The 13,312-nt window shown below is 41.2% G+C and overlaps 1 protein-coding gene across 2 annotated transcripts in view; it reads right to left on the bottom strand.

Annotated features, from left to right (window-relative positions):
- The window catches only part of LOC132827109 (rasGAP-activating-like protein 1), a 267,843-nt gene that overhangs the window by 108,730 nt on the left and 145,801 nt on the right, over positions 1-13,312 (bottom strand). For both annotated transcript variants that reach the window (XM_060843598.1, XM_060843597.1), the window contains exon 10: positions 8,146-8,241. In XM_060843598.1, coding sequence (XP_060699581.1) covers positions 8,146-8,241 — 96 coding nt within the window. The remainder of the gene's footprint in view (positions 1-8,145; positions 8,242-13,312) is intronic.

Consider the following 13,312-nt stretch of genomic DNA (forward strand, 5'->3'; position numbering starts at 1 on the left):
CATCAAACTGCTAGAGAGAAAAATAAATCATGTAGAAAGCAGTTTCAATAAATGAAGTGGCCAAGAACATTGTATTTTTAGGTAAGCAGTTGTGATATTTCAGATGCAGTATTATCTTGAGTCCCTCACCAATCTTTTGGCAACAACTCCTCATCTGTCCTTCCTCAATGGAGTAGGTATAGTTTATCTACAACCTGCTGCTGGGCTGTAAAGTTCCTTGAAACACTTGCCTGCCTTAACACCACTTTATAGATTCAAGTTAAGGGGAGATCGTGGCATTGTAGTAATTTCACTGGATTAATAATCTAGCGGTCCAGGCTACTGTTTTGTAGACCTGAGTTCCAGTTCTAATACAGCACCTGGTGGAATTTATATTTCATTTCTGACGGCTTTAAAAAGCTGCTAAAATGACCAATTACAATCTTTAAAAAAACATATGGTTTACTAATATCCTTTAGAATTGGAACACTTTCTGTTGCTACCTGGTCTGGTCTACATGTGACGATGGACCTAACCAATGTCATGACTCCAAACTGCCCTCTGAAGTAGGCCACTGGTCACTCAATTCAACAGTGATTAGTGATGGGCAACAAATGCTTTCCTTGACAGCAAAACTCATAAATCATCAAGGATTGAAAAAAAGAAGAGTTTCTGTTTATTTTGTTGCTGATTTTTCTTTTCTTGTTATATTATTTGGAGGGTCAGTGTGGACTTGTTGGGCCGAAGGGCCTGTTTTCACACTGTAGGTTATCTAATCTAATCTACTACTGATGACTAATGCCATTAAATCATGTATTTGCCAAGCACACATTTTCCTTTCACTTTGTAAAGAATCTGCGAGAATCCTCACTGATTTTCCATTATTTTTATTGTCATTCTTTTAATTGATTTTGAATTGTGAGCTGGAAATGATTGTCAGAGTTTGGGGCAGCTTATGGTAAAAGGAAAAGAATAGAAAACATGCTTTGTTTGCTTCTGAGGCATGGAGGCTAATTGCAGGCTGAGTTTTAATTAAAAATATTCCAAAATACAGTGACCCCAAGAAGAGCATTGTGTTTAAGCAGGTAACAGAAGCAGGTTAGTAATGGGGTCAGTTCATAAGAATTGGTTCCAGCAAGTCTGGAAGAGACCCCATGTTCAAGTAGATGTTGGTTGTTGAATGGAAATTGAAGTCTTGTGAAGTGTCTATCAGGGCAGGATCAGAACTGAAGTATTTTTTAAACTATGTTTTCTGAGAGAAGGTTCTTGAATAATGCTGAGACAGCATGAAGATTTGAAAGTTCCCTACTTAATCTGATATACCATCTTCTGAAATCCCAAAGAGTAGACAGGTGAGGTAGACGTACTACTGCCTTTGCCTGAGTGAACTGAGAAGATGGCCCTGATCAATGTTCAGAAAAACAAAGCCAAGGAGTCCACATTTACGCCTGTGAAGCATTGTTAAAGTTATTAACGTAATCTGACCAGCTTTGTCATTTCTCTTCTAGTTAACCCTTTAGTACATTTGTTTGTCTCTCTGTCTTTTATATGAATGGAGCTGAAAACACATGTTGGGTTTAAAGCATAGATATTAATCAACTTACTGTTTTGTTTAATTTTCTCTCTGCTGATGTTATTGTGTATCTAATAAATCGTTAAGTCTCCTGTACAAGATTTAAAAAAAACTGGTGGATGGCAATTAATTATTCACAAAGTTTGGGGTTGGTTATTCCAAAGTCTGGTTAGGAACCATTGGGGTGACTATTTGGGGGTCTTTGATGTTTTAATTTTACTGTGTTGCAAATAGAGAGGTAGAAAGGCTGATATGCTTGGCTGGTTGTCCCCTTGTTGTAACATATCCTACAGTGGGATTGCAGTGTTTCTCTAAGATTACACTTTTAAATGAACTTCATTGGCGGTGAAATGCATTGCAACATTTTTAGGCCATCAAATGAGCCCCATGACTGCCAGTTCCTTCTCTTTTAACCTGTATCCAATGCAGTTCCTTTCACTGATTCTAAGCACAAAGGCAATTACTTTTCACTCAAACTTAACATTAGCCCATTTCTTTTGTCTCCTTTTTTTTCTCAAATCACACAATTCTTTGTACAAAGCAAAAAGTCCCTTTCATTTTCAGGCACACAACACAATCCACTGAAATCGAGATTGCCGAAAATTAGAAGTATCTATGACAAATCTGCAATTAATGGGTTCTTTGTTTCAGAGAGGTATTCTGTCCTCTACTTTATGGTCTGCTTTGTCCTGTATCAGATACAGGACACTACAGTCAGCCTAACCCTTTCCTCAGATCAGGCAAATAAAGATGCAGATAGAATTTACAAGCAGCTATAAGTTATTTTACAGCCTATAGTTATGAAGGCATATGAATCTCGGGAATGCCTGTGGTAGGTAAGCTTATCCACTGAAACATGTTCCATAAACCAAACTACCTTGAAATTCAAAGGTACAACAGATGGTTTCATCTCTTAAATGGCACAGAAGACATCAAAAGCTATATTAACCTCAAAACAACTTAAAGGCAGACTTCTGCACCACCTCTGCAATTATAAGTACACACCCATCTTACAATCTGATTGAAGGTTTATAATGAGAGTTCTGACCACAACATAAAGTATTGCCAGTAAGACTTTTATGTTCACTCCCTTCGATTTTATTCCCACCAACCATTAAACATTCCAGTGACAGAAAACAAAAGAAGCAGTCTGTGATTTTGAGCTGCTGCCTTACAAACTTCATGAAAAAAAAACCTACTTGTTATATACAATCCCAGTAATAGATAGTGGGACCAGTGGGTGTAATGACATTGAAAAAATCTTTAACAAAGTCTTGTTTATAAAATCTGTAACCTGATACCGGACTTTGCAATAACAATTCCAAAATACCAATGTAGAAGGTGGCATTTATTAATTTACAGCTCTTTCCATTTCCTGCTTCTAAATCAATAGGAAAGTTTTTAAAATTCTCAACAAAATAAATTCCTATTGTGAGCAGTATACTGACAGGATCCTCAAAAGGTTATCTAATGGTTAGCTATCATTAATTCAATAAATAACAGACTGTTGGCAGCAATCTTTTGGGGATCAAGCTTTTATTATTGTTTTAGGTTTTGAAATCTATTGAAATATGATGGCTAATTAGGAAAGATATGAGCTTTTAAACATAATCTGAAATGCAGTGACCTATTCACACAGATTTATGCTAATAATGTACAGTAGCCTGACAATCTACCAGGATAAATGATGATTACAAAGATCCTGTACTAGACTGTGCTCAGTCTGTTTTTTTTTAATAACCGGAGGACATTTTGGCTATCCACGTCTTACATCAGACAGACTAAAGAAGGATGTTGTCCAGAACATTCAAAATCGATGAAGGAATCAGTGAGGCATCGCTAAATGGAGGTATCCTTGTGTTAGAGAACATGAACATTTTACATGTGGAGTAAAGCATCAATACAAATTGGTCAGTGATATTGTAAGCATGACATTGGCAGAATAATCTGAGAAGGAAACTAGAAGGAACCACCTAGATAAATACACCAAGATGGAATAATGCATATATAGAGAGAATAAAGTGTAAGAGTTCCTTTACATTGTCTCCATCCAGATTACTGGTAGAGTAGGGCATACAATGTTTACCAACTAAATCAGCACTAAGGGGATTGGGTCATGGTAGAAGAAATCCCTTCCATGAGAATTCCAAACCTAAATCCTAAGCCAGTAGACACATACAAATATTTATATACATTGGTTTAATGGTAATAACAGGAGAGGCCCACAGCAAGGTTGGCTTTTTTTATCCACAGTTTAGCCATGGACAATTAGAAGAGTCAACCATATTGCTGTGGGACTGGAGTCACTTTTAGGTTAGGCCAGATGAGAACGGCAGATTTCCCTCCCTGAAGAACATTAGTGTACCAGCTGGGATTTTATAACAATGGTCAACCTGGCTTTTAGTTCCAGGTTTTTATTGAAATTACATTTCAATATCCATGGCGGGAATTGAACCCCCCCCCCCCCCTGAATATTAGCCTGATGTTCTGACTTACTCATCATCATCACTGGCTGTCCTAAGGATGTTTCTCTTCCACTCTCAGGGCACGTCTGTGGGTGGCTGTGCACACTGATGAAGCTTCCACAGGTTCTGTTATACTTGGGGTAGAAGGTAGCCCAGAGGCATCACTATCACCTTCCCTGGTGCAATCATGCTGATACAGTAGTTGGTTTAATGTTAAGCAAAGTACAAATACTGAAAATTTGGTGACACTTAATTAGCCTGTATATTAATGTCTGATTTGTGTAGTCAGGATTATTGCCATGCCATGTTAATTGGGATGGCTAGGATTGTCGCTCCTGAAGGTGACTCCTGAGCTATTCATAGAAGCATTGGTAGGAGAGAGAGAAAAAATTTAATCTATTTTGACAAAGTACAGAAAAAGCAATAACAATTGCATTGAGCAGTTACTTTTTCACAGGTTAAATTAAGATGGAAAGATTTTGTTGTTTTTTAAATTCAGGAAAATCACATGAGAAAGTACCATGGGGAATGAGGAACTGGCAGAGATACTGAACGAACATTTTTCTGTCCTTTCTTTACTGTAGAAGACATAAATTACACGCCAAAATAGAGAATAAATCCAATGGCTAAGAAGCACGAGGAACTCAAGGATATCCATATCATTAGAGAGACATATTGGAGGAGCTTAAGGGACTAAAATATGACGAGACCACAGGACCTGATGAGCTACCTTCGAAAAGAGGTGACAGCAGAAATAATGAATGCGCTGGTTTCCTTACTGTCACTGGCACCAAATCTTGGAACTTGCTTCTTAATGCCATTATGGATGTGCCTACACCATGTCAATGACAGCATGGCCAACTAGAATGGGTGATAAATGCTGACCTTGCCAATAACACACCCACCCCAAGAAGGCATTTTTTAAAATCACCATTCCACTCTTATTAAGAGCACAAGGACAAAAGGAGTATCCTCATATCTAGCTCATTTTGGAATGAGGAGACAAGTTCAAATTTAGTCTAATCCCTACAAAATGAATAATCAGCACATCTTTTATTTCAATCACAGCCTGGAACAGGACTTCAGGACCATGGTCTCCAATAGGTTAGGTCCACTGACTACAGTTACAGTCTTTAAAATTGATTTATCCAACTTGTCCCATTTGAGCAAAAGAAATAAAAACAGAATATCATGGAATAACTCAGCAGTTTCTCCTCTCTCTGCACAAGCTCTCCTTCTGGATGAAACAGTAATTTCTGTGCAAATTTCAAGCCACTAGCATTCACTTCTCACAGTTTCTGCTCTACAAGTAGTGGAAACCAAAAAGCGATCAGCTGATTGCTTTGTGGGGAGTAACTCCATTCAATCTGCAAGCAAGACCCTGAATCTCCCAGGGCCTAGTATTTTACAGCTTCAACCTGGCTCCCTCACTGCCCTCGGCCCACTGCAGTGTTCCAATGGAGCTTAATGCAGATTTGGACAACAACAATCTCACCTCTAAATTAGGCCCTCAACAGCCTTCTGGACTCAACACTGACTTCAACAATTTCAGACCATAAGCTCTGTCTTCCATTTTGTTTCCTTTCATTTATCACAGGATTTGATTTCACTCTTCATTTTCTCTTTTATTAAATGCTTTCACAAAGCAGCTGTTCATCAGTCAACCACACACACCTGGTGTTGCTTTTCTTGTGTTGATTTTCTTGACCCAGAATTCTTGCTGCATGATTGCTTCTTTTGTTGTTTAATTTTTCCTGTTTTACATCTTAACACTGGCTTTCCCTTTTTGTTCTCTTTCTCACTTTGAGGAGAAAGTGAGGCCTGCAGATGCTGGAGATCAGAGCTGAAAATGTGTTGCTGGAAAAGCGCAGCAGGTCAGGCCGCATCCAAGGAGCAGGAGATTCGACGTTTCGGGCATGAGCCCTTCTTCAGGAACATATTTTCCAGCAACATATTTTCAGCTCTTTCTCATTTTACCTGCTTAAAACCTATTTCTAATTTCTCCCAGATCTCATGGAACATAATAATCCTGAAATATCAATTGTTTCTCTCTCCACAAAAGCTGCCTGGCCTGGTAGGCACACCTCAGTAATTTGCAGCAAAGTCCCAAAAGCCTGAAACAAAATAGTGCTTTATTTTTATGATAATTTTTTTAAGCAGTCGTAGCCATCTCATGTAACGTGGCGTTCTGGAAATAATTCTGACTACACAAATCAGACATTAATATACAGGCTTGAGGCTAATTAAGTACTAAGAAAACTGGTCCTGTTTAACTCATGGTGATAACAATCTATCGAATGGCTTTGCAAAATGGAAAATTATGTGAGCAATAACCATTCAAAATTCAAAACCAATCTGATTGTTCAGGATTGTTTTGCACTTATAAAACCAAAGTTAATGCATTAACACGGGATGCACATGTTCACGAGCAGTGTATTCATTTCTGTTCATTTGCTTGATTGATAAAAAAAGTATGAATGGGACATGTATGATTGTACAATTGGCTATGATATGAGGTCGCAAAACCCGAAATATCCAAAATGGCTGCCGGTATCAAAACTGATGTGATAGAACTCGCTGAGTGGAAGCCAAGTTATGTTCAGCCACTTATAGTATATGGAAAAACTGGTGATCGGCTGATTGCTGTTTCTATCACCAGTGCTATGCCACTCAAGACGGCAGGGAGGGGATGAACATTTGCAGGAACTATGCTGTGGTGATGCAGGTGGTGGACAGGAAAATCCAGCAAGCACCTCAGTTCACAGATGTAGACCTCATTCAGCTCCAGAGTATGCCAAGGAATTATCCTTGAGCTAAAAGCAGAAAATGCTGGAGGAACTCAGCAGGTCTGGCAGCATCTGCGGAGAGGAAACAGAGTTAATATTTAGAATTTGAAATGACTTTTCTTCAGAACTTTATTATCTATTCCCTGAAGTTTCAAAGAGGAGTCTTTTATTAGACTCGAAATACGAACAATGACTCCGTGTATAGATTCTTCCAGACCTGCTGAGTTTCTCCAGCACTCAGAGTCTCAGCATCAATGGTATTGTGTTTTTGTTGAACTATCCCTTTGGCCTGTTGCTTCTTCTTATTGTGTGCTGCCCCTCTCCAACATATTCCATGAACAATGAGATGTTACATGAATGTTGATAACAATTTCCCTCACCAGCTACTTGCTTGATGTTGTTAGTACAGAAGATTGGATATATTCAATAATGCCGTTGACTTGAGGGAGATGAGGGGTAAAGAGTTAGCACTTGACTCTATAAATAGGGAAACTTTTCAGTGTTGCTATAACAAGTCACACGATGACAGAGAGGAGTTCTGAAGAGAGAAGCAAGACTTTGCACCTCATGCTAAGTTAAAGTGTACAGTTAGCATAATTTGAAGAAACAAGTATTTTGAAAAGACTTTAGCATCCAGCAACATCTCCTTCGCAATTTCATGCACACTGCCTCCTTTATAATAAACAACACAACAACAGACTTCATGCCAGAGTACTTCCGTACAAAATCAAGTTACTGATTTGATCAAAGTCGGTATTTTCAGCTGACACTCATAAGGCTGTCCCTTTGCCACCACTTCCAATCCACTTCCTGGTCGTTGTCTCAGGCTACACCCTACAGCTTGCAATTTGAATATTTTATTTCGCCTTTCATCAAGTTTCCAAAGAAACATCTCCAACGCTAACACCACATAGTTGTACCTCAGTCAGATCATCCACAACTATCTCCATGTCAACTACCTGCAATTGATGCCTCGTACATAAAAGGTCACTTCCAGAGTTAATGGAGTAAACATAATTTGGTGCCATATTTGAGCTTTTCACGGTCCAGAGTGTTGCAATCAACCTAGCTACTCTACTCATTCCCAGTTCAGAATAGCTAAGTTAGCACCAGCCAGGTACCAAACATAGGAATTCTTACTCTGCAATGCATCTAACACTACGACTCTGCAGGACCACAGTGCTTTTTTAAGCAATTTTTTTTTAGAAAACTCTAATTTTAGCAACTGCAAGAGCACACTCCAAAAAGAAGATAAGTGCTGGTCCTGTATCATTGTTGTTTTTAATCCATTCACATGTATTTTTTTACTGTTTATCTGATGAAGAGATAACTCAACACTTACCCAGTTTAGACATTCTGTAGATGCATGGTCCACATCATAAGCTCGTGAAGCTTCAGGCAGGGAGGTCCTTCTCGTGGGTCCTGCAGCTTCAACACTCTAACACAAGAGACATTGTTAAAGTTGCACATTATAACACTTAAATAAATCAAGTTGCTGTCATTTTCACAATGTGCTTTCAAACTTAGATTAGACATCTAATATTGAGGTTAAAAGCAGCGTATTTAGCTTCTGTTGTTCTGCACACAGCAGCAGTTGGCTTGATATTTGATCTAATAGCAAATATTGAAATTATTAATATTTGCTTGGTGATAATATCAACAATGTACATTAACTGACCACACTCCACTCCTTTCTGAGCCCAGAGGTTGGCAGATTTAAGTCCCACTCAAAAGAATTCAGCCCAAATAAACCAGGGCTGGCAGCTTAGTTCCAGTACTGAGAGAGTTAGAGTATAGAACATAGAATAATACAGCACAGAACAGGCCCTTCGGTCCACGATGTTGTGCCGAACATTTGTCCTAGCTTAAGCACCTATCCATGTACCTATCCATGTACCTATCCAATTGCCGCTTAAAGGTCACCAATGATTCTGACTCTGCCACTCCCACAGGCAGCGCATTCCATGCACCCACCACTCTCTACCCCTGACATCCCCCCTATACCTTCCACCCTTCACCTTAAATTTATGTCCACTTGTAACACTCTGTTGTACCCGGGGAAAAAGTCTCTGACTGTCTACTCTATCTATTCCCCTGATCATCTTATAAACCTCTATCAAGTCACCCTTCATCCTTCGCTATTCCAGTGAGAAAAGGCCTAGCACTCTCAACCTATCCTCGTATGACCTATTCTCCATTCCAGGCAACATCCTGGTAAATCTCCTCTGCACCCTCTCCAAAGCTTTCACATCTTTCCTAAAATGAGGTGACCAGAACTGCACACAGTACTCCAAATGTGGCCTTACCAAGGTCCTGTACAGCTGCAACATCACCTCACGACTCTTGAATTCAATCCCTCTGCTAATGAACGCTAATACACCATAGGCCTTCTTACAAGCTCTATCCACCTGCGTGTCAACTTTCAAAGAGCTATGAACATAGACCCCAAGATCCCTCTGGTGCTCCACCTTACTAAAAACCCTACCGTTAACCATTAACCTTGTATTCCGCACTATCAGGGGAGGCTTCCTTGAGATGAAATGTTAAATTGTGGCCCTTCGTGCCCCCTCATAAAGATCTGATTGCACAATCAGAAGTGGAAGTCTTGTCAGTTTCATGGCCAACATTTATATCTCAACTGATATATTATCTTGTCATTATCACATTGATTTTTGTTTTCAGAATTTGCTCTGTGCAAATTGGCAGAGTAGTTTCCTCTGTAAGAACAGTGACCACACTGCAGAAGTACTTCATTACCTGCAAAGCACTTTGGAGAGTTCTGAGGTCATGAATGGTTCTTTGTGGATGCACAATCTTTCTTTGAATTGAACCTGCTTATAAACAAAGTGCAACGGAGCACATACCCAGAGAGCTGTTTGCAGGGTGAGAACATTAATATGGTTCACATGAGCTGCTCAAGTTCTGTATTCCTTGCTCATGACTATTACCTGACATTGCAAACATTTTGAAACTTTAGTTTTTGATTCCACATGATACATAAACGGAGATTAAACAAATATAAACCAGCAGTGTCACTGAGCCATTATCTTCAAACCCAGGGGTGAAATCATTAACATATAGGTAGGTGTTTGTACTTCTGAGATCAGTCACAACTTGAATAAGTCATTAGAGCACCTAAAAGTGCCCCAACACAATTCCCACATTTGCTTTCTGAAGACTTAGATTAGATTAGATTACTTACAGTGTGGATACTGGCCCTTTGGCCCAACAAGTACACACCAACCCACTGAAGTGCAACCCACTCAGACTCATTCTCCTAAATTTAACCCTTCACCTAACACTATGGGCAATTTAGCATGGCCAATTCACCTAACCTGCACATTTTTGGACTGTGGGAGGAAACCGGAGCACCCGGAGGAAACCCACACAGACACAGGGAGAATGTGCAAACTCCACACAGTCAGTCTCCTGAGGCAGAAATTGAACCCGGGTTTCTGGCACTGCGAGGCAGCAGTGCTAACCACTGTGCCACCATGCTGCCCACTTAGGTGCTGTTGGATCTATCCCTCTACTATTTTGTTGCTTGGCATAGCCCAGAAATATCCATAAGACCTGCCCCAAACTGCTTCAGCATTCAGATGGGGTAGAGAAGGCTTTAAATGGACCAGAAGGGTGGAGGGCTCTGAAAAGGACATACGTAGCCTTGTGAAGTATTACTCGGCAGCTATTTAGGCCATGCTGTCTCATGCAGCTTTCTACACTTCAGGAGGAAGGACATGCACAGAATCTAAGGGTCTATATTCCACCTTTGAGGAGGGGGATTGAAAATTCCTCAGAAGGTTCATGGTCACATTACTCCCCTGCACCCTCCACCAGTTCACTCCTACATTGTAGAATTTCTTAGGTTACAGGAGGATATCGATGAAGTAGTCAGAGGGGCAGATCAGTGGCAGGTGGAATTTAACCCTGATTAGTATAAGGTGGTGCGCTTTGAAAGAAGTCATAAGACAAGGGAGTACTCAATGAAAGTAGGACACTAGGAAGCTCAGAGGAACAGAGGGATCTTGAGCTACTTGACCACAGATCCCTGAAGGCAGCAGGATAGGTTGACAGGGTGGTTAAGGGTACATATCAATCATGGCAGAGATTATAAGAGCAAGGAGGTTATGTTAGAGCTGTTCAGGAATCTGGTTCAGCCACTGGAGCACTGTGTTCCATTCCGGTTACCATAAAAGAGGAAGGATGAGATCGCACTGTTTGGGATGCAGAGGAGTTTCACCCAGAGTGCTGCCTGACACAGCTAATTAGCTAGGAGGAGGGGCTGGTTATTTTCGTTACAGCAGAGAGGGGACCTGATTGAGGTATATACGGTTGTGAGGGGCATGAACACGGCAAATTGAAAGGAGCTGTTTCCCTTAGTTGAAGGATCAGTACAAAGGGACATCATTTTAAAGTGAAAGGCAGGAGATTTGGAGGGAATTTGAGGAAAAACAAATTCAGAGTGTGGTGGAAATTTGCAATGCACTGCCTGGGAGACTAGTGGAGGAGGGAAACCTCGCAACCTTTAAAACGTTATTGGATGAGCCCTTGAAATGTTGCAAAATGCAAGGCTATGGGCCCAGTGCTGGAAAGTGGGATTAGTGTCAATTTGGAGTGTTTCTTTGGTACAGAATTGATGGGCTAAATGGCCTCTTCTGTACTGTATGATTCTATGAGTCTGAGGTTGGGTATTCATTCACAATCTAAGGGAGGCTGTGACATTTGGAGCCTCTGACAGTCAGAGGACTGGGAGATACCACACTAAACTGATCACAGGCCTCAGGTGTTGGCCAGAAACTGTGTATGACCACATGTGAATTATAGGAAAGTCTATCCACGCTGTGAGCATTGCTCTGTCTCAGATACACATACATGCGGCCAGCGCCATCAAGAGATTGACAACAGGCAGCCATGGGCAGCAGAACAGTCAATGGATGTTGGAAATGTGTTTAGACTTGCATCTCATAGCCTTGGTTCTCAGTAATGGCAAGATTAGAGCGGACAGAGGCTTATAGCCCCCTCCAGCTCCAGAAGATAGGGAGGCAATGGCCTAGTTATATTATTGCTGGACTGTCAATCCAGAGAGCCAGATAATGTTCTGGGCATCCACCACAGCTAATGGTGGAATTTGAATTCAATAAGTTGGAATGGAATCCACTGTCGATTGCCAGACAAGCCCAACTGACTCACTAATGCCCTTTAGGGAAGGAAACTACCACCCTTAACTGGTCTGGCCTACATGTGACTCCAGACCCACAACAATGTGGCTGACTCCTAACTGCCTGTGGGATGGGCAATAAGTGCTGGCCTAGCCGGGATGCCCTCATCCCACAGGGAGGGAGGGCAGTCCATCAGCCAGAAAGCTCAGAATGTGGACAGTGGCTCCTCAGTCCCTCTGTCAGTGACCACAATGTCTCCAGTAGCTGTGATGATCCTGCCCCTGTGAAGGATCATGGCAGGATCCTTCAAGTCTCAGGCAACTACCTCCACTCCAGACGTAAATGCAGGGGAAATATCCACGGCAGCACTTCCAACACATAAGAAGTTACATGAGGGATAAAAGCACAAAGTGCTAGAAATCCTCAAGGTCCAGCATCATCTGGGGACAACAATAGCGTTAACATTTTGAGACGAATTCTAATTCTTCCTTAGAACATATTGGACTTAAAACATTAACTCTGTTGCTCCAAGATGCTGTCAGACCTGTTGAGTTTCTCCAGCATTTCCTGTATTTGTTTCTGATTTCCGATATACGCAGTATTTTGCCTTTAGTTTAGCTGCACAAAAGCCTCGTTGCTGTTGAGGAGTGTTGGCACCATTTTCAATAAATAACTGACAGGTTGAGGGTTGTTGATGCAGTGAATGCTGTCTTATCTAAAGCTGAAGCCTGCTCTCCCACTCCCCCGCACCCCCCACCCCTCACTCTGTCTGTGTCAGGAACAGGCCGAGTCTCCTCAGATGTGGCAAGGGAATAAGTAACGGTGAGATGAAGAATGTCATGTCAAAGTAGGCAGAAGTCTTTATTGTACGGGCGTTTCTGGAGCATACTAGTTGCAGGAAACATGTAATGGGATTGTTCCCTTGTAATCATTGCTCAGGCCCCCATACATGGGAGTCACTGTCCAGTTCTGACCCTCCTCCACAGGGTTCTTCAAATCCTCTAGTTGCAAGGGCCCTCCCACTCCACAGGACACAGCAGATGATGATAATATGGAAGACCCTCACAGTCTAGGCTGGAATGTCATCCTCAGCATTGCTGCGCTTGTGGTTCACTCAAACCAGAAATAGGACACAAGGTAGACGGAAGGTAAACCTAAACAGGGAATACTTTATTGTGCATCTGCTCAGCTCCATAGTATGACCTAGACTTCGTCCTCCCATCTCCAGCTTTCAGGTCACCTGGCCTGCTCTCTTAAAGGAGAATCACCCAACTACACACATAACTACCCTCCCTTTATTTTCCTTTCCCGATATATACATCTAACAACTATTATACAAGCGCTATGGCT

Source organism: Hemiscyllium ocellatum, chromosome 24, assembly GCF_020745735.1.
Source record: "Hemiscyllium ocellatum isolate sHemOce1 chromosome 24, sHemOce1.pat.X.cur, whole genome shotgun sequence".
NCBI lineage: Eukaryota > Metazoa > Chordata > Chondrichthyes > Orectolobiformes > Hemiscylliidae > Hemiscyllium > Hemiscyllium ocellatum.